Source organism: Anser brachyrhynchus (assembly GCF_964034855.1).
Source record: "Anser brachyrhynchus genome assembly, chromosome: 17".
NCBI classification, from domain to species: domain Eukaryota; kingdom Metazoa; phylum Chordata; class Aves; order Anseriformes; family Anatidae; genus Anser; species Anser brachyrhynchus.
In genome coordinates, this window is record NC_137710.1 from 229,506 (window position 1) to 253,320 (window position 23,815).

Genomic DNA, 23,815 nt, shown 5'->3' on the forward strand with positions numbered 1-23,815 from the left:
AGTTGAGCCTAAGCCACACAGAGAGAGATTAAAAGAACCTGTTTATTTTTTTCTGGCTAAAGGCTAAGTTTGAGTAGCATTTAGTTTTAGGGGTAGCCCGTGTGGGAAGCATCTTAGAGGGAGGAAAGCTGTTAAAAGGACAGTATTGCTATATGCTGGCCAAAATTTTTAGGTTGGAAATTAGGTGAAGATTTCTAACCTGCAGTGAAATGACATGCCCAAAGCAATATCTTGCTACACATAGGAACAGCAGTCTATTCAGTTAATTCACAGACGGCACCTAATCAGTTTTTGAAAAAGATTGTATGTTATATTAATTAAAATTGCAAGGGATATGAAACGATGGCTTTTCTGGTACTGTCTTTCATTTCTGAAGTGTCTTATCCCAGAATATTGCTGTGCTACTCTTTGATATTTGATTCTTTTAATAGAACCCAGCTTTTAATATCAACACAGAAATTGAAATATTGAAGAAAATAGATCATGTGAGTATTACTGTACGTTTTTACTCCTTTTTGCTGCATACTGTGCTTCTGTGCTTCACTGACCTAGTGTAGTAATTAAAGATTAATTTTATGTGTTAGGAAATATACAAAGGGATGCGTATAATTACTGCAGTAAATAAACACTTTTTTTTTCCTTCTTTTAAGTACGCTAAGTCTTAACAGATACAAGGTTTTAAAAACTTGAATAACAGACATAAATTTGGGAAGAAATTTCACAGAGGAGGTTTCAACCTGAGCCATATCTGTAGAAGAAATCTTTCCTTGATTCAGGTTTTGTAAATATTGTTAGATAACCAAATATATAGATTAGATTCCACTGGCAAGTTTTTGGATTTTTATCCACTTTCCCCTCTTTATTTCCCCCCACAGCCTTTCCCCAAAAAAGGATTTTCCTTACCTTTAGTTAGAGAAAGCTTGCATAGATTAATGAACTATCCCATATAAAGAAAACATTGGGGTTATGGAAAGTGACAACTGGAAAAAATAAGGATGCTTGCTGAGTTGTAGTCATGACAAGAATTGAATGTTTTTATATGTGCAGTTATAGGGGAGAAGACAACAGACTTGAATTTAAGTGTTTGCCAAAGCCTGAGGCATTAGCCAGATGCATAAGTGTTAATTTAACTAGCGTGGTTGAAATTATACTAAAATAGGAAATTTGAGATGATACACTGTTGATAAAGTTAGTTTTTACAAGTGGTTCTACTTCTCTGTTTTTTGTTTTTTGTTTTTTTTTTTATTAGCCTTGCTTAATCAAGATCAAAAACTTCTTTGAAGCAGAGGATTACTACATTGTTTTGGAATTGTAAGTAACTAGTTTGAAAGTAAATGCATGACATGTTTTTCATAGCCAAAAAGAGCATAAATAGTTCTGGACTTTTTGTGTTTTGTTATTGTTGTTGTCCCCTTCCATTCCGTTCTGTTATCTGAAACCTCTTAAAATCAGAAACTAGGATAACCAGGAGAGGATCCTTTTATATTTTGAAAGCACTTAGTGCCTTGGATAGTAACCCACTATGCTGCTGTTGTGGATTGCTGCTGCTTTGATTTGGAGCTCATAATAGGAGGTAGATCAAAAAATCTTATAACTCTTGGTGGTGAAGACTCAGAAGATTAGGCCTTAGTCAGCAATGCACTTACTGTGTTTAGGGCATTGCTCATTCATTTTCAGAAATGAAATATATTCTTTCTTTGTAGCCAAAATAGCCAAATGAAATTATTTTGGTCTCCTTCTTGTCTAACAAGAATCCTGCTCCTAACATGAATCTTTTGGAAGTAATATATTGACATGTTACCTACATCTGTTTTAGGATGGAAGGAGGAGAATTGTATGACAGAGTGTCAAGGCCAATCAAGATGAAAGAAGCTACCTGCAAGTTGTATTTTTATCAGATGCTACTGGCTGTGAAGGTACATAATATGAATTCTACCAAGAAAAATACGGTTATGCATTTGCATGTCAGTCAGATGATTTTTTCTGTCATTTGTCACTTCTGAAACCTGCACAATTAATCAACACAGTGCTCTTAATATGTTAGTTTAATGAGATTCTGTACCTCAGTACAGCCAAATAGCGTTCAAACTCTTTTACTTATTTAAAAACAAGCAAACACAAAACAGGGATTAAAGCAGCAATACATGCCGTGCTCACTAATGGCAGGATTATCATGTTAGACTTCTCATAGTGTATGGGCAAAGACTCATCAGTGCAGTGCAAAAAATAGTGCTTAAATGCTTACTATGAACTCCTGAATGAGCATTGTGGTTCAGCAGACAACAAATTAATTCTATGTAATAGATTTTCAAAGACTAAATATTGAGTTGTTACATAAGCTTCTAAATTCATGAATTTAGAGGAGGGCCATGAAGATGATCAGAAGGCTGGTGTACCTCTCCGCTGAAGAGAGGCTGAGAGAGTTGGGGTTATTTAGCCTAGAAAGAGAAGGCTCTGGGTAGATCTTACAGTGGCCTTCCAGTACCTAAAGGGGGCTAGAGGAAAGCTGAGGAGGAACTCTTTGTCAGGGAGTGTAGTGATAGGACAAGGAGTAATGGCTTTACAGAATTACAGAATGGGCAGAGTTGGAAGGGACCTTCGAAGATCATCTAGTCCAACCCCCTTGCTGAGCAGGATCACCTAGAGCACATCGCGCAGGATGGCTCCAGGTGGGTTTTGAATATCTCCAGAAAATGAGACTCCACAACCTCTCCGGGCAACCTGTTCCAGTGCTCTGTCAACCTCACAGTAAAGAAGTGCCCCCTCATATTGAGCCTGAACTTCCTGTTCTTCAGTTTGTGCCCCTTGCCTCTTGTCCTGTCACTGGGCACAACTGAAAAGAGACCGGCTCCATCCTTTTGACACCCTCCCCTCAGATATTTATATATGTTAATGAGGTCTCCCCTCAGTCTCCTCTTTTCCAGGCTAAACAGGCCCAGTTCTTTCAGCCTGTCCTTGTACGACAGGTGCTCCAGTCCTCTAATCATCTTAGTAGCCCTCCTCTGAATTCGCTCCAGTAGTTCCAGTGGTTTCGTAGTTAAACTAAAAGAGTAGATTTAGATTAGATACAAGGAAGAAATTCTTTACTCAGAGGGTGGTGAGGCACTGGAACAGGTTGCTCAGAGAAGCTGTGGCTGCCCCATCCCTGGAAGTGTTCAAGGCCAGGCTGGATGGGGTTTGGGGCAGCCTGGTCTAGTGGGAGGTATCCCTGCTGCCCATGTCAGGGGGGTTGGAATTAGGTGATCTTTAAGGTCCCTTCCAACCCAAACCATTCTGTTATTCTATGGAATGGTAAACATATTTCATTAGTAACTTCTGCACAATTGTTTTCCACATCACGCTTAATTGTCTGGACCTGTATATGCTTTCAGATCAATTCTCTTCCTTTTGACTGTTTTGCGTCTTGCCAAAAATTGAAACTTAATAGTTGTTCTTTACAAGGCATTAATAAATAATAAACCCAGAATTATTTTCTTTTTCAGTGAGTGAAGTATTGTATTTTTCCCCTATTCTCACTTTTGGGATAGCTGGTCATGTAATAAAAGTGGTATCGTTACTTTATACATCCCTTCAATGCAAATGCGAAGACTTCACGAGTACATATTTTGAACTACTAGTTGTTTCTAGCTTTAGCACAGATTTCATTGTATCATAATATGTCTTTTATGACTGAACTTTAATTCTTGCTTGCCGTCAAATGCTCTCCTAATGAAATGAGAAGTTTGTTCTCAGATTTAGAGCCAGCAGAAAACTGGATAGTAGACTTGCATGTAGGCTTCAAAACTACAGATAAGAAAACAATTCTGCATTTGCCTAAAGGAATCAACTTTTTTCAAAATTCTTTGTAATTTAACCTGACTTTGACTTTATATCACCTCTTTATTCATTTTTGCTAGTTATATCACCATGTTTTTGAACCCTTTTTCAGCCTCCAGCTCTTTGACAACTGAGATGTTTGTTAAATTTGTCTACTATTACTCAAAATCGTAAGGGTTGTTGTAGCATGGAAATCTTAATTGTCTTTGCAGACCAAAATGTGGACTTGAATTTATGAGAATATGATCGTGCAATAATAATGACTAAGAGAAGGAAGAAAGAGAGATGGAAAACCAGAATTCCTGCAACATAGAATTTTGCCCGTCATTAGTTCTCTTGTTTTACTGACATGAGGAAAGAAGTATAGCTTTTCAGTGAGTGGGAAGGATTTAACAACTTTTCAGTCCTACACACACTGCTTGCATGTGGATTGACAATTGAAGCATAATTGTTTCTAAGTTGCTTTTTTTGGCTCTAAAAAACGTCATGAGTTGTGTAGGTTTAAATGCGTACATGTCTCTTGTGCAATAATTTCACTTATCCCACCATTGCTATTTGAAAAATTGGAAAGCTTAGATTTTAAAAAAGATAATAGTCTGTTTTTCTTCATACATGTTTGTCAACATACATCTAGTATCTTCATGACAATGGAATTATACACCGAGATCTAAAGCCAGAGAATGTGTTACTTTCATCTTCTGAAGAGACATGTCTGATAAAGGTATGGGAACTTAAATTTATAGTTGCTCAAGGAGAAGAATGGAAGTACTCTTTCTCATAACATAACTCAAAAAAACTATAATTACTCATACAAGCTGTGAAGTAACCTAAAACTTTCATGCTTTTCATATGCTTAATTTTACTCTTGTGGATAGTTCAACCTATACATCTAAGAACAACTGGGAAATTTTATGCTTAATACCTTGTACAGCACTTAATTGAGTACAACTTTAAATGTGGCTACATTGTTAAAAATAATAAATATGAATTTCAGACAGCATTTCCACAAATATCCAGGCTGTTTTGTGAAGGAAATATATTTTTTCAGATAAAGCATTGAGCAGATTTGCTTGTTGAAATGCTTAGTCCTCAAGTAGTGTCTTCTAATAAGTGAGAATACTTGCGTTCTCAGGTTGCCCATTAACATCCACATTTGAGAATGCTTTTTGCTAGGGTGAAGTCTGATCTTCTTCTATATTTCTCCCTACTCATCTTCTCAGTTGTTGTTAACTGACTTTTTAGTAATGTTTGGGGTAAATTTTGTTTGTAGTCGTACTGGAACTGTGCTTTGAAAAGAGGAAACTTAATGCCTGAGAAAACAAGAGCTGCTGCAAGTGACTAAGAACCGACAACTGCAGTGTTAGAAAACACAGTTACAGTTTGCCTGTATTTTCTAGTGAGCTTTTCCTGTAGTCAGTGAAGTTACACCACTGGATAATAAATGGATGTCAAAATAATGGAAGAGAATTGGCTTTGCCATTTTTTTTGTATGGATCAAGAACAATCCAATGAGATTGGGGTATGGCTTAGTGATGGGACTTAGTAGGTCAAGTTGATAGACTAGGTGATCTTGAAGGTCTTTTCCACCCTAGATGATTCTATAAAGCCGTTTGTTTCATCTACCCTTTTCATGACTTTCTATAATGTTACCTCCTGCTGTATACTGACAATATGATATGTTCTAGTACAATCAATCCTAATATGTAATGTGGTGTTACTATTTTTAAATACAAGATTACAGATTTTGGACAATCCAAGATTCTTGGAGAAACTTCTCTTATGAAAACGTTATGTGGTACTCCCACGTATCTTGCTCCTGAGGTTCTAAATTCACTTGGGACTGCTGGATACAGCCGAGCTGTGGACTGCTGGAGTTTAGGAGTTATTCTTTTTGTATGGTAAGATATTGCAGAGATGCTACCTTCATTGGGCAGTCAGTGACATACATGGCTCAAGACTTTGCAACTTCAGTATATTCAGTAGAAAGTGAAAGTGTGTTTAAAAATGTATACATGTAAAAGACACTGTGATAGCGGATGCTTTAAAATGTGTGACTAGTTTTGCATTCACTGTGACAAAAACTGTTATTTAATTTCTTTTCTTTTTTTTTTATATAGCTTGTGTGGATATCCACCATTTAATGAGCAAAATACTCAACTATCTCTGAAAGATCAAATCACTCGTGGAGAATACACATTCATTTCAAAAGAATGGAAACATGTATCAGGCATGGGTATGACTCCATTACAATACGTAGCAGAATATCTAGCTCTTTTGCCATATTTTTTGTTTTCTTTTAACTTCTTTTCACCTCTGTGATATGTTGCATGTTGATATGTTTACATTTCTTAAGTAGGCTCTTAATACATTTTTTTCAAAGTTGGACCATTACAACAAACAATTACATTTTCCTTGAAGAGATGCTACCCACCAGTACCTTTTGTAGTAATATTTAGCATTATTAACTCCAAAAATACAGAAGTTTTGAGCATGTAGGTCTGTTTTTCATTTTTTTCACTTTTTCTTCTAACTTTATGAAGCCGGTCAACAGATCTTTGCCTCAAAGATTCTTCAAGTGTTGAACCAAAAATAATAGGAATTTAAGGGATATGTATGAATTAGAATTCCAAGAGAGAAATACTAAGAGGAATTTTAAGCCTGGAGTGCAAAGACTAGCACCATGAAATATCAGTCAAAATTGTGGAGTCAACTATTTGGTCCACTCTAAACTAAGTAGTCTGCCAAATTTTTTTATTTTTTTTGCACAGTAAACTAAAATGATAGTTACTGTCTGCATGTTTTTCTTCAGGACATTTTATATGCACAAAATAATTGCACTATTTGCCTTAGGTACTACTTTGTATATGCAGAAGAGTTTCTCATAACTGGTATGATCATTCTCTTTCTAATAAACTTGCCAAATATAACCCCTTCCTAAATTACCTGAAGCTTATTCAATAATATGACAGACGTATATGGGAATGGAAATTATGTTATGGTCATACATAGTCCCAATTATGCATATAACAGAATAATCAGATACAACGAAAAATTAATCTTGCCAAAATTCCTTTATGGAAGATTAGGAGTCATTAAATACGACTTAAGTACTCTATTTTTCACAGTGTCTATTAAGCAGTTTCAGAAGACAGTAAAGTTTATATGATCAAGTTGAGCATACGTGCATACATCTTGTCTCTTCTTTCTCATCTCAGATGGATGATCTGCTTTCCAAGACACCATAAACTGTTGCTATTTCTCTGGTAACAGGAAACTAAATTAAGCTATTTTTGCATGTCCATATTTAGGAAAGTGCTGAACTACCTGTGCATGCACAGAACATAAATGTTGGACATGTTCAGTAAATGTACGAGTAATTTTGGCAATTTGGTATGTGTGTTGAATCGTGTGCATGTAAAGGAAAAATGGTTAGTCTTCAGCGCTCTCTGGCCATGGAAAGAAGAAAAATGATCTGCTTAGCCAGTCTTTTGGGCACAACTGTCAAGTGTTATTAAACATGCTGCTGCACGTAGTTTTGGAGCATGCATATTGTTTAACTTATTTTCAGGTAACGAATTTACTGATCATATATCAACCAACTTTTTTTTTTCTTCATCTTAGCTCTGGATCTTGTGAAGAAGCTGTTAGTAGTGGATCCGAGCAAACGTGCTACAATAGAGGAAGCCTTAGACCATCCTTGGCTTCAGGTAGGAATAGATTCTTAACCAAAGTACAGCAAGGCTGGCTTGTTCCAGGGATAACTCCTTGATGTAAATTCAAAGACAGTTCAATAGCCTGAATTTTATGAGGTTTTGTTAATACTGTGTAATTTGCTTCTGTAAGGAAGCAGGCAAACTGTGACTACCCTGGTCACCAGAGATCTATGCATACCTGATCCTGTGTCTTAGGCAAATACCTATACAAAATACAAAAAATAACAGGGATACAGTGATGGGCAGTAAGAGCTTCAGTTGTGTAGCTTCTTGGGAATAACAACTGTTACCTTAAGTTAGAGCTTCAGTCCACCTGTCTGTAGGCTGTCCCTGACAGTAGCCAGCAGAGGAGCAACTGTCACTTTGTGCTTCTTATGGGCAGGCACTGCTGCCTGCGGGCCAGCTGACTATACTGTTTCTGCAGGCTGTGTTACGACCAGAGGGATCCTGCTGCCTACTTTCAGACAGAGAAGAGGGAAAGAAAAGGCTGTTTGTCTGTGAATTGTTTGTTTCACTGGCATTGTGAATGACATGTAGGAAGAGGAGCCATCAGATCCCAGCTTGTAGAATGACATTAGCCCAGATACCATAGCCACAAATTGCCAGTTGAACAACTTCAAACCAGAGTGAGCATCTTAAACAGACTGCTGCAATGTCTATCAGCTGTAAGCAAGGTGATCATGCAGTACCTTGCTGTATGTCGTGCTGTAAGACTTTCTTGCAGTGTACAGAGAAAATTTGCTTCTTTGCTCTCCCAACAAATGCTCTCTCTGCACCACAAAGATTTTCTCTTTTCCTGTTCTCTTTTTTTTCTTTCTTCTTGCAGTGGCAGCTAGCTCCCCTTCAGTCTTTCACTGTGCTTGTTTTCTTGGCCACTGTCCCTGGCAAAGCCTTTGTTAGCTCTTAACCCCCTCTTATTGCTGCTTTTACAGCAATGGTATGCTTTCTCAATTCTTATAGTTCTGTGTTCCTTTTCAACTGTTGTTGCTGCTATTCCTAGTCTTGTAGCCTTGCTTGATGGTGTTCAGTGCCTTTTCCCACCTTAAACTTAATTTCCCTTTTAATTTGACTTCTCCTTTGCCCTCCACTTTGTGACAAGTTCCCCATATATAAGTTTTTATCTTTCCATACACTTCAGCCAGGGAGAAAAAGGAATTACTCTCTTCTCCAAAGTGAACACACTATACTTAGTTTTATGTCTGCTTTCTTTTCTCTTTATTATTTGAATACTGCATCATCTTTGTAGCTTAACTAACAGCAATGTAGCTCCTGTGAGTTTGTATGTCGTCTCTGCACAGGCTGAGGGCATTTTTGAGCAGTATGTTTACCTCCTAATGTAGCCCAACCCTTGCTAGAATGTGTTATCACTACCTGTGCTAGGACCCTTGGCAGCAGCCTCAAGAAGTTGTAGAGAAAAGGTTTATGGTCTCATGATCTTTATTACATCACCATATAGTAAAAGATAGTTCAAAGCAGCTTAGAACAATGCTGAGTAATATGATTCTTCCAGACTAAATCTGTAATATTTCATAGTTGATAGTAACGTGTATTCAGGTAAGGGAGACAGACTCAGATTCTACATAGAATTTGTCCACCTGTCCAGCTAGAAGAAGGCGTTTCATCGTTTATGTATTTGCTATCCCATGGGTGATTGACTCTGGATCCTGTCTTATGGGCATTGTAAAGTACTCAGCTCTTCCATCAAGGTAGACTAGGTCCTGTTCCAGCCTATCATCTTTAGCTAAGAAGCGTGTCAGGACTCCTGCAGTCTTGTCATCTCTGGCCTTACCATCAAAACAGTTGTGTTTCCTTTCTAGGGAAAAAAAGGAAACAGATTTTGATGTTCAGAGAATCAGATCTCAGTGGTCCTAATGGTAAATACTAACAACGAGCTCCTCATGGTCTGTGCTCAGGAACACCTTGGAATAGCTGGAGCTTGTTAACATCTGTCAGGGTCAACACTTAGATTAACGGCTGAGCACAAGTAATAAGTACAAGTATTCCTTGCGTGCCATGACATCCAGCAAGTTGCAAGTCTGTTGTGCTATTTAATGTCCACTTTTCTGCCAGTAATTCTTTCCCATCGGCCAGATAGCTTTTGCTGGAGGTTGTGGTGCCAGCTTAGCAGCAGAGGTTGACAGGCTTCTCTTTTTGTTGAAGGATACTGGTACTAAACTAATCCTCTCCATAGTCTGATCCTGCTTCAACACCCTTCGTTTTCCTCCATGGCCTGCTCTGAATTTAATGGAAAATCCCGTATCTTTGCAATTTTTCATTTTAAAATGAAGCCTAGTCTGCACGTGTAGCTAGGCTGTGCTTTCAGACTTTTATTCCCTGCAGAGCTGACTGCAAAAAAAAACATGGAGTATTCTGCTGAACACTTTCTTTTAATATAACTGGCAGCTTCTACATCTGTTCTGAGACATTTCTCTTTAACGTATGAGAATCAAGATATGGCTTTTTTAGAGACCAAGTCTGAGAGTGGTTCTGATAGGAAGGATCTCGTCGTTTGAACATTTTAACAGTCCAACCTCATCTTGTTTTTGTGGGCAGGCAGTGCAGAACGTTGCAGAGTTTTTCTGGCAGGTGTCCAGGACTCTGTTCATACTATGATGATCATGAATGAGTGTCACTGATTTGGGAACTCTCTGAGTAGGAGGTGATGCTTGCTCTGCCTCCTGTTGTAGTCTAGTTAAGTTTGTGAAAGGTGGTCTTTAGTTTCTTGCTAATTTTGGCACCTCGGAGGGGACCACTGGGCCTATGAGCTTTCCTGGATGTTTTTGTTTAAGGAGGCTGAAGAAAGTCACCTAGTCTATAACTGAGCCAACACGTTCTGCTTGCTTATTCTGTGCATAATGCCATTCATATTCCTCCATTGGGAACAGTGGCTAGTTACAGATGCTTAGGTAAAGAGCAAAAGAAACAGGGTAGAAGCAAGGGAATATTGCTCAGAAATCAACAGCTGGCAGTTTACTGAGACAGAAAATGCAATTGTTTGACAATTGTTTGAAAGTCATTAACTTGTCCTAATTATACTGCTGGGCATCAGGAAATAGTTCTTGTCATTCTTGGATTTTACTACTGTAATTTTGTGTGTAACTTCTACAGTGGGTTAACTGACTGTAGGTTCTTACATTTTGATTATGACTGAGCAGGGTAAGTTATTGATAAACAATGCTATGCTTATTTTAAGAATCACCGATATGCATAATGGGAAAGGGGAAATATGATAGTGATTTAGACAAGTTAAGACTGAGATATTTCAGTATATAAAATTGTTAGCATCTTGACTATATATTCCCTTTAGGGGCAGCTCTTACCGCTATGTTTGATTTTTGAAGACAGGACAAAAAATTTTATAAGACATCATACCCGCAAATCCAATTGTCATCCAGCATGCAGATGCCATTCTTTAAGCTGTTTCCCTTCATGAGCTGTTACTAAGAATATCAGTTATTTATAGGTAACGTACACTGCCTGCTTGGAAGGCCAACATCCAATATGTTCAGTTCTAGATATCACACACCTTGAATACTACCACCAAAAAAGCTGCTTACATCTTGTTACCGCGAGTAGTAAGAAGGAGCTACTGGCTCCCCACTCCCTCTTGAGTTGTCTGTAAGTATTGTCTTATGAAGTATGAAAAAAATCCACAAGATTCATGCTTTGTGCGCAGCTAATGCATGTTAGCCTCCTCTAGTGATTCGGGGGTCCGCTAGAGAATTTTTCAGACATTATAAGTATGCATGTTATTAAAACAAAACATCATTTCTACAGCTCTATTTAAACCAGTACTGTTTTCAAATTAGTGTTTTAATACCTGTGCTGTTTACTCCATTCTTCATTTAAACCTGAAACTGTAAAACTTAGTGAGCCACTTAAACCTGAGTACTATTCAGTGGATATATCTTACCTGTATTTACATGAGTCATCTGAGGTTCCAACTATAACTTCATGGAAGTCCACGTCAACCAAGCAGGTACTTCTTAATAAAACATCTTTCAAAGGCATACAAGCAATTAGTTGCTGTGTCTGCCTCTGAAAACTTTACTGGGATCTTGTGAAAGGTTCAAGATTATTTTGGTTGTTTGCTGAAGAAAAGCTCAGGTGTTTGTTGTGTAAGTGAAAAAAATACCTTGCCTGTCAACTCAGAGGTAGCCACAGTCAAAATGTGACACTGAAAATAAAGTCCAAATTCTATGTAGAACAAATTGGATGATCACATCAAAACCTTTCTGTAGTGCTTAAGAATGTAATTGAACCAAAAAAGGGGACATTGCAATAGTCCGTAGACTAGAATAAGAATTCACCTCCCCTTGCCTTCCACCCAAAAAATGGTTAAAATTTTTGAAACCCTTAAAAGCTAGATGGTTCCTTATTTCTAATTGTGCCTCTACCAGTGAACATCCCATTCACTTCTCTTTGAGTTCCCCAGTCCTTGCTGTCATAATGGGACAAAGTTATAACACCTTTTATCTTTAGTCAGTCATTTAGAATAAATGTCTGTTTTTGGTTCTAGATCAGTTGTTCAGCTGGTGAACCTACAGTCACTGTTCAAAAGCTCAGCCAAAGGAAATGATCTGTATTAAATGACTATGAGCAGCTACTTCATTTAGTCCCAGGAAAGGTTTCAAGACCTGATTTCAGCTTTGGAAGTCTGATTTAGGGTTTGCAGGTAATCAATAGTAACCATTCTAATAAAATTCCTGCTGGAGAAATTGCTGAAACCAGAGAATGAGACTTTATTTTTAGAACAGGGAGTATGCAATGTCAAATAAATGTCTTTTTTTGCACCGATTTCCTGTTTCCCTGAGGTTGCCCAACACAGACTAAGAACACCTCTGGTCACTGGCTGCTGAACCAGAATGAATCTATGTGCTGCCTTTTCCTCTTGAAATACATCTGACTTTCTGCTAAACTAACTTTTTTTAACAAATGATTTGTGCTAGCCTTCCTTACCCTGTGCTGCCCTTTCTTCCCCTTAATGCTTCTGCAGTCAGACCTGTTCATGCACAAGTGAGACTAATGACATCCCTGAGTCTACTTCACTCCAAGTGCATCTCCCACTTGCCCTCCCCAAACAGCAGCTGCTGGTTTACCACTTCTGGTAAATAGAGAATAAACTGTATTGTCTAGTGAACTTGTCACAATAGGGAACAGTGTAGCAATATGTATGCTCTATGAATAATATAACAGTTGACAATAATAATTTTGATTTTTAAAAGTGAAATTTCCCATTTGCAACATTTAATATGCTATATGGACTTAGGGTAGAGGTAACAGTGGAGTGCTTCTAATGTAACATTTTGTTTGAAAGTTGTTGTTTTATTATGGGTATTTTAGCTGGTTCTTCTCTTAGTGTATACAACTTTTTTTTGGAGGGGTGGAGGTGGAGATGTGGTTAAAAACTACCCAAATCCAAAATACTGATGATGCTAAGCTAGTGGAAATGAAAATACTATGTTAGAAAGGGAAGTTGTCATGAGAACAGCATGTAAGACTACAAGCAAAATTCTTGTTTTTCAAGAGCAAGGAGCTTGGTTTCGGGGAAAGCAAGGTCTCAAGTCCTGATAAAGGCCTCTTTTGATAAGGCTGACCAGTAGATTACCTGCACAAACTCCTAGCCTGTACATTCTGTTCTTTCTGTGTTGTTACACTTCATTGAAATGACATTGTATGTTCAGTTTTAGCTTGGCTAGTATTAGCTAAGTAGTTACTAGGGGAAACTACTTCTTTGTAGAACTACAGAACTATTTTTTTTCTTACCAGCACTGTATGTAAACCACCTGTTCAAAATGCTACTCTGGGGCAAATTAGGATGATGTTTATTTTGGGGAAGTGGGAGGGAGGAGGGGAGGTTGGATCAAAGTTTGACGGTAACTATTGAAGGTCCTTGAGAGTGTTTATTCTTGAGAATTCCTCTCGGGTAGAACATCTTTTTTTGAAATTGCACATTCCAAGTTTTCCTTGGGTAATAAAGCTGATGTTTCAAAGGACCAGTGTCCTGATCATACATAATGTAATTGCTGCAAAATTAGTGTTGCTTGATTCTATATCACATTTGTGTTCAATTTAGGATAGTCATCACTTGCTTTTGCTCACACTGGTGTCTGAAACCTTAGAATACTGGAGGAATTGACACAACACTGTTGCGGTGTTTTTGTAGTAATCTGGGACTATCATTACAGATCCTTTCTCCTAGCACTATATGATGATGATTATTATTTTTAAATGATGAGGAAAAAAGTTACTCCCTTGTTTTCATTACTTATTCATTCATCCCTTAATTGCTGATCCACCTTAAATATTCCATATATTACTTAGGTTTACTGCTTTTTCTTTTCCACAGGATGAGAATATGAAGAATACATTTCAACAGCTACTTGCTCAGACAAGTGCCACTATGAATCCACCGCAAATATCAGAAATGGTATGTACAACAGATCAGTTAAAGATTAATACTTGATGCATAGAGAAACTAGATTTGAAAGTAATCCGTAATAAGAAAAACAGAAAAAATGGAGAACTTACTACAGAAGTGTGCGTTTTGACTTTATGTAGCTGGTCTGCTAATTGTCTCTCCTGCTTTCTGAATAGAAGCAACTGACTTTTGTGCTTTGGCAAGACACTTTGAATTGAAAGAACAGTCTCTTAAGCTTTAAAGGATTATTCGCATATTTAAAATTAAACACATGAACATGTACATTTTGATGGATTCAAGTTATGAACATTTAATATTCAAAGAAAAACTCTCATGTTAATGAAAGCTTAGAAATGGTATTGTAACATTTGTTACAAGACACTAATTAGCATTATTTTAAATAGTAGTCAAAGGTAAACTTGGGGGCAGTCGAGGCAGGAAATAGAATAAGGTCAGTGTCTTATGTGAGAAAGGTCACTATTAGATCATTGTAGAGAAACATTTAGTCTTGCTGCTGTTTTGGCTACAGGAGGGCGATTTTATCCAACATCTGTAATTATGTAGCAGATAAAACAATCGGGCTCTGTCTTACCTGATTAATGTAGCCATCCTGCTGCATCTTTCTTTTAGTCAGCCACAACGAGAAAGCGTCTGCATGAAAATGAAGATGATTCTATCTCATCTAAGCGTGCTGTTGCTTCTACATCATTTCAGAAAATGAGGTGAAAAAAGTGACTTGTTAACTATTGCTTTATTTTATGGAAAGCAGAATTTTTATTTTTAAGAAATCTTATTGATTGAATAACTATTGAAAATGCAATTAATAAATAAAAGTAACTTTGTAAGACCGAAGTGATTACTGTGTATGCATGAGAATTTACACAAACAGTCATCTCCAGTTCATCTAGCTGTCTGATTCAAAGCAAGTGTCAGAAAAACTTGTATGTTTCTTGAACAAAGTAAGGAAAAAATTTAGGCTAGTTTCATTACTACATATAGTCTTATATTCTTCTGTTCAAATATCTAGCTTAGGCGTGAAGGTAATGCTTAGTCCTCACAGATGAAACAGGAATAATAAGTCTGAGTTTTTGCCTTAGCCATAGTATTACCTGACACAAAATGCTGCCCACAAACTTCTCAGGAGACTGAGAAAACTCAGGAAATAAGAAAACTCAGGAAATAAGAAATTCACTATGAGAAGGACTGTAAGCAGAATAATTGTATTCCTTACTATGATTATACATGCTATAACATTTTTTTTCATGTATCTGTCCTGAAAACCATTAGGGATTCATTTTGTCGTATCTTACTCAGATTTGATGTAAAACTACTGATGGAGCTTGAGGGTCTCTGGACGTTAGATAAAGCTAAATACCGGGCTGACAGATTCAACAATTCTATGAAGTGGCTGTTAGGCTTTCAAAGCAAAGGTTATCATCTGCATGTACTTGCTACCCAGTGTCTTGAAAAATGTATATTATGTTTATTTACCTTAAGATGGACTGAATAAGAGGACACATGATATCCATCTTCCTTACATTATTTCATAAGTTCCGGCAAGAGAAGAACAATGAATTGGACAGAGAGAAAATTTTTAATTTTCTTCTGTTAAGTGAAAAAGGTTTCGGACTGTGTGCCTATTGATAGAGGATATTAATTTCATTATACTATTCATCATATTAATTTCATCATATAATTCAATAATTTAATCATATAATTTCATCATATAATTCAATAATCCCTCATTAATTTCATGAGGGAACAATTTAATAACTTTGTCCTAAAACATGCATTTTATGATTACAGGCATTTAATGTACATGGATTAGGAAAGAATAAAGTCTAATGCATTTCAAAATAAACCACTATCAAGTATGAATTAAGATTTTTCATGAGGCGAGTTTTCCCTTTTGTTCCTATTGCAGAGATTTCATGTTTTTGAGATATTTGTTATTGGTCATTTTTAATGGTAAGATGGCAGTTCTTGTGCACTTCTATTTTTCTTAATGAGCCAGACGGAGGAACATCCATGGGCATCTAGGTGAAAATTCAATCAGATCCAATCCAGATGCACAGAGACATGCACTTCTCTTGTTTTTTCAACTGTCTCCTAGTGAATTAACTTTCTGCACATGTATGACTGATTGCACATTCTGAAAGTGTTGTGGTACTTCCTGTTGCTAGTAAAAGGGAATAGTTGCCATTTGCTAGGTAAAATGGTCACAAAGGACTCAATGTGTTTGGTCTAGGTCTGGTATACTGTAAAAGCCAATACCTTTGGGACTTGGTTACCAGTGAGTTTAAGAAGACCTGCATCATTACGGACCAGAAGATAATCCACTAGCTACTCTACGCAGTGAGTTAACTGTAATTGGTAGTCAGCTAGAAATTTGAAATTTCTAAAATTGATTCCTCCATATATTCCATTCCCCTAGTTAGATTATTTTTATTATTTTTAATTGTTTTGCTTGGATCCTTTCCCTGGGTCCTAAGACCTGCTTTCCAAAGAAATCTTAATTTTCATCTTGCTCATTTGAAGTCAAACCTTTGAGCCTATGGCGATGTGACATCATTTTACTGCAGAAAGCTTTCTGAAGTTTCAGACTTACGTTTTTCATGAAATTGCAAGTGTGGAAGGTGTTACTGAATTCCACTACGCTAGGGGTGGCCTCCAGTTTTCACTTAGTCAAGAAGTATTCCCACCCAGCCCTTCTGAGCAGGGCATTCCAGGGTCTTTGTACAGGTAGTATTTGCAGCATCTTCAGTGTAAACTCATTACCTGTTCACTTCAACAGGCATGAGTCTACAGCGTTTGGAAGGCTTTGGTTTAGATACTGGCGCTATAAATATGACAAGGCAATGGCTGTACCTAGCCGTGCCTGGTAAGAGCGATACCAGTGACCAGTCTCCGTACTTGACATTTAGAGGTATGATGTGGAACGCCACCAAACAAAGCCTTGTTGCTAAGGCTGCCGCCGCCTTTACGAGATGGTCCTCCACCTTCGTGGCTGTAAAACGACGTTGAGCGTACGTTCTCTGTGAACGGGGGGCTTGGAGTTGCTCACAGGGTGAGCGGACGGGGCTGCCTGCCCGCTTACCTTTTTTCTTCGGCCTGCGTGGCCCGTGTAGAGGCCGGGCTCGCGCCGCGTTCCGCGGGGCCTCCGGCGGAGTCGCGGCCCGGGCTGCCTCGAGCGGGAGCGGGCCGCAGCCGCGTGTCCCGCCCCGGGCGGGAGGCCTCGGCCGGGACGAGCCGCGCTCCCGCCGGGGGCTGGCGCAGGACGTCCGGCCCGGGGACGCGCCGGAGCGGCCCCTGGCGCCGTCGGGCGGGGGGCGTCCGGGGTCCGGCCGGAGCCCAGCCCCGGGGGCGGGGCCGGGGCCGGGGCCGGGGCCGGGGCCAGTGCGGTTCCCCTCAGAGTCGGGGCCCGGAACGTGGCGCCGCGGGCCGGGTGGCTGGGGCGGGATCGGCCCGGCGGGGGGCGGCGGCGGCCCCCAAAGGAGGCGGAGGAGGAGCCGGAGCGCGATGGAGCAACAGGCGCCGCCGTCCGCCCCGCCGGGGGCCGGAGCGGGGGGCCGGGCTCGGCGGCGGCGGGAGCGGGACGCGGAGCCTCTGCGGGTGAGTTGAAGCCGGGCCGGCGGGAGCGGGAGCGGCCCCTGGGCCCGGCCGGCCGTCTCCCTCCCGCCTCCTCGGCCGCCTGGCGGCGCGGAGGGCGGGCCGGGCGCGGTCCGTGCCTGCGGGCGTCGCAGGGAAGTTGCGGGGCGCGGGCGGGAGCAGCCTCGGCCCCGGCGTTTGCCGCCAGCTGCGCCGCGCCCGCGGGGCCGGCGGCGAGGTGAGGAGCGGGGCAGGGCGGCGGCGGGCGGGGCGGCTTCCCCCGGCCGGGCGGACGTGCCGAGGGGAAAGCGGCGGCGGCCGGCGGGTGCCCGGGGTGGGGGCGGAGGGGCTCTGGAGCCGTGAGGCCTCGGGTATGGCCGCGGTCGCCTCGTCGAGCGCCCGCCGCGTTTCGCCCCGGACTTTCTGCGGAGCCGAGAGCGGCGCCTCCCGGCTCCGAGCCCCCCGTCTCGGCCGGCAGGGCCCGCGCCGCCCCCCAGCCCCGCCGCCGGCACGGAGCGGCCCCGCGGGCCGGGGGGGGCTCAGCGGGCGCCCGTCCGGCTGCGGTGCCGGCAGCGGCGGGCGGCGGGCGAGGGGCGCTGAGATCGCCGGTGCGGTGCGTGGGTAACGGCGGCGAAGTGCCCGGGCTTTCCCCGCGGGCGGACCGCTGCGCCCACATCCGCGTGCTAGCGAGTGGTCGGCTGGAGCGTGCGTCTCCGTGTGGAAGAGGGCACGGGCATCGACGTCAACATTACATTCTCAGTAGTCTCTTGAAAAAGCGAAAACTAAGCTTATTTTTAAAACTGTGAAACTTTTTTGCCAAGTGCATCAGATGCGTATTTGTAGCACAGCAGAGCTTATCACCCTGACGGAACTCCTGATACAGACGTTGTCAAGCGACTGTACCTCGACTAGACGTGCCAGGTAGTGAAAAAATGGTCAGAGACGTGATTGTAGGGGCCTTGCTACGGACAGCATTTGGAATCAGGAGGTGCATCTTGGATGCCGTTCTGTTTGTTCAGTGGAATACTGATGGGGGATTAAGGTTAAAATGGCCCTGCCTGCAGCCTGTGCTCCCGTAGTTTGATGTTGCAGCCATAGGAGCATCCTTGGTCGTCTCTACTAAGCCAAGAGTTGAAGCGTCTGGGTTTCTATAGCTTTTTGTCCTTCTTTCTTAGGAAAGTTCATGTTTATCCTTGGATGTCCCTTTATTTCTCCTAGAGGTACTGCACAGTCTTAGGCAATGTCATCCCTTTTGTGCTTTCTTCTGACGCTGAACAAGAGCTCCTCAGGTGCTAACAAAAATCCTTTATAGGTTCTTTGAAAAGAGTTTTTTGATAAATGGATAGATGGATTTGGCTTAAATATTGTGGTTTTTTTATTATTTTTTTTAAGCAGTAGGTTTAGAAATCTTCACTTTCTTATATTTTTGGTGTGATAGAAAAACACAGGTATGTGTTTTTCGAAGTGCCAGGTCATACTAGTGTGTATGACTACTGATTATTATTAGTGACAGCACAATTAATGATTGTTATTACTGATCCGTTGTACTATCTAAACCTCAGTTTTCTAGAGGTGAAATCCACTGCTGCAATAGTATCAGTCTGCATGTGTATTTCTGCTAAATACTGATTGAGCCATGTTTCCTGGCTTCTTCACTGTATTTTGCCATGTTATCACCCTCTTGCCCGAAGTTGAAAATGCCTTTGCCTGAATGCCAGTTACTTCCATTCCTACCGGGCAGGTCACTGGCGATAGGAATGCTGTAGCAAGAGACTGAAGGTGAAGTGCCTGCCTGCCCGTAGGTGAGTGAGCGTTTTTATTGACGTTGTGCTTACAAATGTGTACTGGTAAGCGGCTTGCGTCTACTCAGAGAAGAAAGCAGTCATGCTACAGCAGTTGAATGACTTGTTGCAGATGACAAAATCCTGAGAGGGTGTACACTTGCTTCTATACCAGCTCCTCCTGAAGTGTCTTTCCTGTTCAGACCTGGCTTTTGCTTATTGTTGATTTATCTATTCGTCGTTAGTGTGTCTGTCTGCCTGTGGCTAGCTGACAGTTCAGACTCCTCACTGATAATGAAATTTACAATTTAGTTATTATTCACAATTCAAGGTGTTATGCTCCCTTTAGCTTGTATTCAATCTTTCTCTTACGTTAATGATAGATCATTTGGATAGCCATAGGTGCAAGCGCTCCTTTGACCTTAGGAGGTCAACTTTCATTACTTTTCTATGTGTCAGTGTCATATTCACTATCTCTTATTGAGAAAATGAGCTCCTTTCTGCTTTAATTTCTCTTTCTTCTTTGTCTTAGTTTTTGTTACTATCCATTTTCTCTGTACTGTCTTCACTCTGTTTCTCCTATTCTTTAAGAATTTCTACACTTTCACGCTCTTCCTTCTAAAAGATTGACAGTAACATACTTTATGTAGATGCTGAAGGGACTCTGTCCCTTATCTATAGGATGAATCTCTAATGAGGTTAGTAGGGACCTGTAAAATTTGTACTTCTGAGTTTGTTTTAGGCTTTCAGCATGCTCAGACACAAACGTGAATTTGCATTCATTGATTTACTTCTGAAGGTTGACTCTGAAACCAGTGAAGCTAGAACCCTAAGTATTCCCTACTCGGTTTGTCTGTTGTGCAAACTGCATAAATGGACTGTGCAAAGCAGATGTTGCCTATGTCCTGTATGTTTCACATTATTGTGCTGAAGTTTCAGTAAGTATATGCAGTGTTCCAGCTGCTTTTATAGTGGAAGTATTCTGAATATACAAAACTTAATAATATCTACATCTTATATTGCTAGAATATTTTTTTTCCTTCTGGCATTTTCTGAGTTAAAATATTTGTATTAAATTTAATAAGCGATATTTTAGTTCCTTAAATATGCTTAATGGAAAAGTTTGTAGAGTGAGGGTAACTGGTGATTTACATGAGAAAAGCTAACTTTTCAAATTTCATGACGATGTACCATAAGAACAAAATCAAATATAGCAATCCTTATCAGGCTTATCATTAGTAACAAATTATCTAAACTTACTGAGCATTCAAGATACGTATGTAATCTGGTGTTCAGTAGCTTTCTATGAATTTCTTTCATGTTCTTAATTACTTTTTTTTGAGTTTATTATCAGTATTGTTCTTTGTAACACCTGGGATGATTCCGTATTTTAACTATACCACATGTGTAAGTTTTACTTGTTTTTCTTTTATCTTCTGCCTGTTTGACGCCTCTCTGTTCCTGTAAGGAATAGTGGATAATTGTTCCCTTTACCTTTGCTATGCTTTTCTTCATTTTATAGACCTATGACTTGCTTCTTTCAATTCTTTTTTTAAGTTTCGTAGTCTTAGACTCTCTGTATTTGGAGATTGATCCACATCTGGTTATCTGTTACCCATCTCCTACTTTTTCTGCTTATGTACCTGTATGTTCTTATCTCGTGGTGGTGGGAACAAAACTGCAAATGGGATTTAAAATGCACTTCTTTCCACGGATTTTTAGAATGTCACAATTGTTTCCTCTTTCTTCTCTCTTTTACTGCTGTCTTGGACTGGTCATGACTACTGAGACTTTGTTTCCTGGAGAATTTTTCCGAGGTGTCTAGAGAGTCTTTTGTGAGGGACAAGGGTAAATTTAGGGCCAGTTATTGCAATAACAGCTAAGGATTTTTTCTTCCATCACTTTGCATTTACTGACACCGTGTGTCATCTTCTGATAATTTCCCGGAATATACTGAAGATTGATCTGTGTTCTGGGCAGATAGTTTTAACATTTGGCTACTATTTTGTTTAATTAGCGTGCAGTTTCAGTAGCAAACATGCGTGCTGCACAAACAGTTTGAATTAGATCTCTGAGAAGCCCAGAAAGTTGTGTGCCACAGTCAGAAAATGAAATTGCCAATGTCTTGAATTCATTAGGCAAATTTGCCCAGAAATTTGTGAGTGGCATCCATGCTCTGCATATTCCCGTCTTTTCTCTCTCTAACATCCTTGCCAATATAACTTTGTATACGTTTCCTTTCCAATCCTGGTCTGATGACTGATATATCTATGGTCAGGAAGCACGAGCAGACACCTATGGAAGAGGCAGCAGGATACCATTTTAGAGTTTAGATAAGTTGTCTACATTGGTTGTTAATTCTTCAGAGTAAGGTAAAACATGCCCTTTTCCCTGTATGTGTCTGACCAGTGGTACACTGGGGAAAATGCCTCCTAATAAACCCTGCGTGTAACTGACTGAGGCTTTGAAATTTCTTTTTCTGCAGTGAATCAACTCTCTGTGTAAATCACGGGGTCTCTGGGCTGTTACCTGAGCCATTCCTGGCACTGGGGTACTTCCCGGCTCCATTTCTCTCTGATATGCCCTGCCATCTGTGGCTTTCTGGGAACTAATTAGCTTTCTCAGGGTTTCCTAATGTTTGGGCTTGAACATCTGCTCATGTGTAATAGTTGCTAGATCTTCATATTCTGTTTTTGCAGCTTCTCAGGAAAAGTCAAACTGACCATATGATGAAGTTTGTGGTCACAAACACACTTACAAATGTGTGAGTGATCACCCTGCTTGTCATGAAGCGACATGTTCCCCCCGATTGTTTGGGCTGTTGCTCAAAGTAGGGCAACCTACCTGCTAGTAATTGAGAATATATGAGCTGCTGTTTCTAAAGTTGATTGAAGTAGCAGATCAGTAGACCAGTGCTTTTTAAAGGTATACGGCATATTGAATTAATTTTTGAGGGTGCAGAAATTTGATTTTTATAGTTTTTGGTTAGCTTCAATTTAGACAGGACAAGAAATGCAAAGGAGATTTGGGGTGGATATTAGAAAAAATAGTTTCAAGATGAAAAACATGAAGCAGTTGAAATGAGATTTCCCGAGGAAAACAAGGAGTCAGCTTGAGTAGAGAAGTTTAGAAACAGTTTGGACAAACACCTGTCAGAAAAAAAAAAATGAGTAGGAAGGAAAAGGAATAATAAGGAAAAGAGGAGATCAGTAGTTTCTAATCGATTGCTTTTTTGGTTGTTGTTGTTTGACTTGAGGAGGAAAAAAAAAAAAGCCTGTAGACCTTTATTGATACGTGAGACAGGAAGTCAATTTGCAGCTTGCTTCCCTTTCCACCCGAAAATGTGACTCAGCTTACTCTGGTAATGTATTTAAGCCTGGCAATTGTTGTGTTGTGGTAACAATATGTGATATTCTTAACCTTTTTCTGCCTGCAGAACTAAAAATGGATAATACCTATTTCAACTATAGTTGAAATCTGTAGTCTGATCCTTTAATGACTACTTCCAAGTTTTGTGTTTCCATATATACATGTTACCTGTCGCCAAGTACAATTAGTGTCATTCATAACTGTCTTTTAACCAGAGTTTTACAGTGGTATTCTTGATGAATTTCTGAGGCTCTTTGAGAGACAATAGGGAATACATGACAGAAACAGTTATTGACTGCTAATGACTGGTTGAGGAAACTAAAGAATGTTGAAAATTAGACAAGGAGAAAGGGTATACCAAAATCAATGGAACTAGGACTTTCTGCAGCTCATTTTACATCTTTTAGAGTTTTTTAATTAAAAGACTTAAAACGTTTTTTCTTAATTATTTTGTTTTGCCTGACTGATTTTGAGAATTCTGGAAGGGGGCTCTGCAGTGATGTCTCTTCTGTTGCTAACATAAACTGTATGCCCTGCTAATCTCTGCAAGTATACCCAGTTCCACAGACTCATCCTTCTCTTCCCACTTAGGAACAATTTGCAGCTTGCAGTTGGCTGGATGTAGAGGTTTGTGAGCACATGTGCCAGTGTAAGTTCTTTGGTTTGTAAGCAATTTATACATTCTTCTGTTGTCTGTGCATGCACGTGCTTCTCCGTGATCTGTGTATTGGATGGATATACTACCATCATCTTCTCATTCATACCTGCCATGTTTTCCAATAAACATTTTTACCTTGGGATTATGCTTGGTGTTGTAGAATCAAATTGTATGGCTGAGGAGCAAAAGCTTGTGGAGTGCAGAATACTAAAATAGACAACTAGTATTATGCCTGAAAAAGGTTATATGCCTTCTGGAAGATATCCTTCATATGGAATAATATGATTTCTAAGGCTCTTTCTTGCTGCTTCTGTACCAAAACAAGTCAAATAATGAACAATTAAAAAAAAAGTGATTCTGAATTCAGAATTTATTCTGCATTAATAGTGATGGCTTTAATTTCTTCTATAGTGTCTATGGAACACTATTTTTTTCTCTTTTTTTTGAGTAGCATTTCTTACCATTTACA

At 39.9% G+C, this 23,815-nt stretch overlaps 2 protein-coding genes and 1 long non-coding RNA gene across 16 annotated transcripts in view; 2 read left to right on the forward strand and 1 right to left on the reverse strand.

The window, feature by feature from the left end:
• CHEK2 (checkpoint kinase 2) overlaps positions 1-14,802 on the forward strand; it is a 22,541-nt gene extending 7,739 nt beyond the window's left edge. For 7 of the 11 annotated variants that reach the window (XR_013940235.1, XR_013940236.1, XR_013940238.1 and 4 more), the window contains 11 exons: positions 432-485; positions 1,250-1,311; positions 1,817-1,916; positions 4,451-4,537; positions 5,551-5,714; positions 5,934-6,049; positions 7,438-7,523; positions 10,993-11,147; positions 12,049-12,204; positions 13,879-13,959; positions 14,581-14,802. Coding sequence is in view for 1 of the 11 variants with exons in the window: in XM_080559000.1 (XP_080415126.1) it covers positions 432-485; positions 1,250-1,311; positions 1,817-1,916; positions 4,451-4,537; positions 5,551-5,714; positions 5,934-6,049; positions 7,438-7,523; positions 13,879-13,959; positions 14,581-14,676 (846 nt within the window). In the remaining 10 variants the exon portion in view is untranslated. The remainder of the gene's footprint in view (positions 1-431; positions 486-1,249; positions 1,312-1,816; positions 1,917-4,450; positions 4,538-5,550; positions 5,715-5,933; positions 6,050-7,437; positions 7,524-10,992; positions 11,148-12,048; positions 12,205-13,878; positions 13,960-14,580) is intronic. The other 4 variants (XR_013940237.1, XR_013940244.1, XR_013940243.1 and 1 more) reach the window with 3 other exon arrangements.
• On the reverse strand, positions 8,949-17,277 carry LOC308179196. Its single transcript, XR_013940245.1, has 4 exons — positions 17,048-17,277; positions 15,442-15,587; positions 14,543-14,650; positions 8,949-9,342 (listed from the first exon to the last, which is right to left on the reverse strand). It is a non-coding gene; the product is annotated as an uncharacterized lncRNA (long non-coding RNA).
• Positions 17,278-17,338: 61 nt separating this feature from the next.
• TTC28 (tetratricopeptide repeat domain 28) overlaps positions 17,339-23,815 on the forward strand; it is a 167,615-nt gene continuing 161,138 nt past the window's right edge. The window contains exons 1-2 of one of the 4 annotated variants that reach the window (XM_080558986.1): positions 17,489-17,562; positions 19,280-19,340. Coding sequence is in view for 1 of the 4 variants with exons in the window: in XM_080558985.1 (XP_080415111.1) it covers positions 17,470-17,562 (93 nt within the window). In the remaining 3 variants the exon portion in view is untranslated. Of the gene's footprint in view, positions 17,563-17,671; positions 17,777-19,279; positions 19,341-20,256; positions 23,338-23,815 lie in introns of those variants that run through there. The other 3 variants (XM_080558985.1, XM_080558988.1, XM_080558987.1) reach the window with 3 other exon arrangements.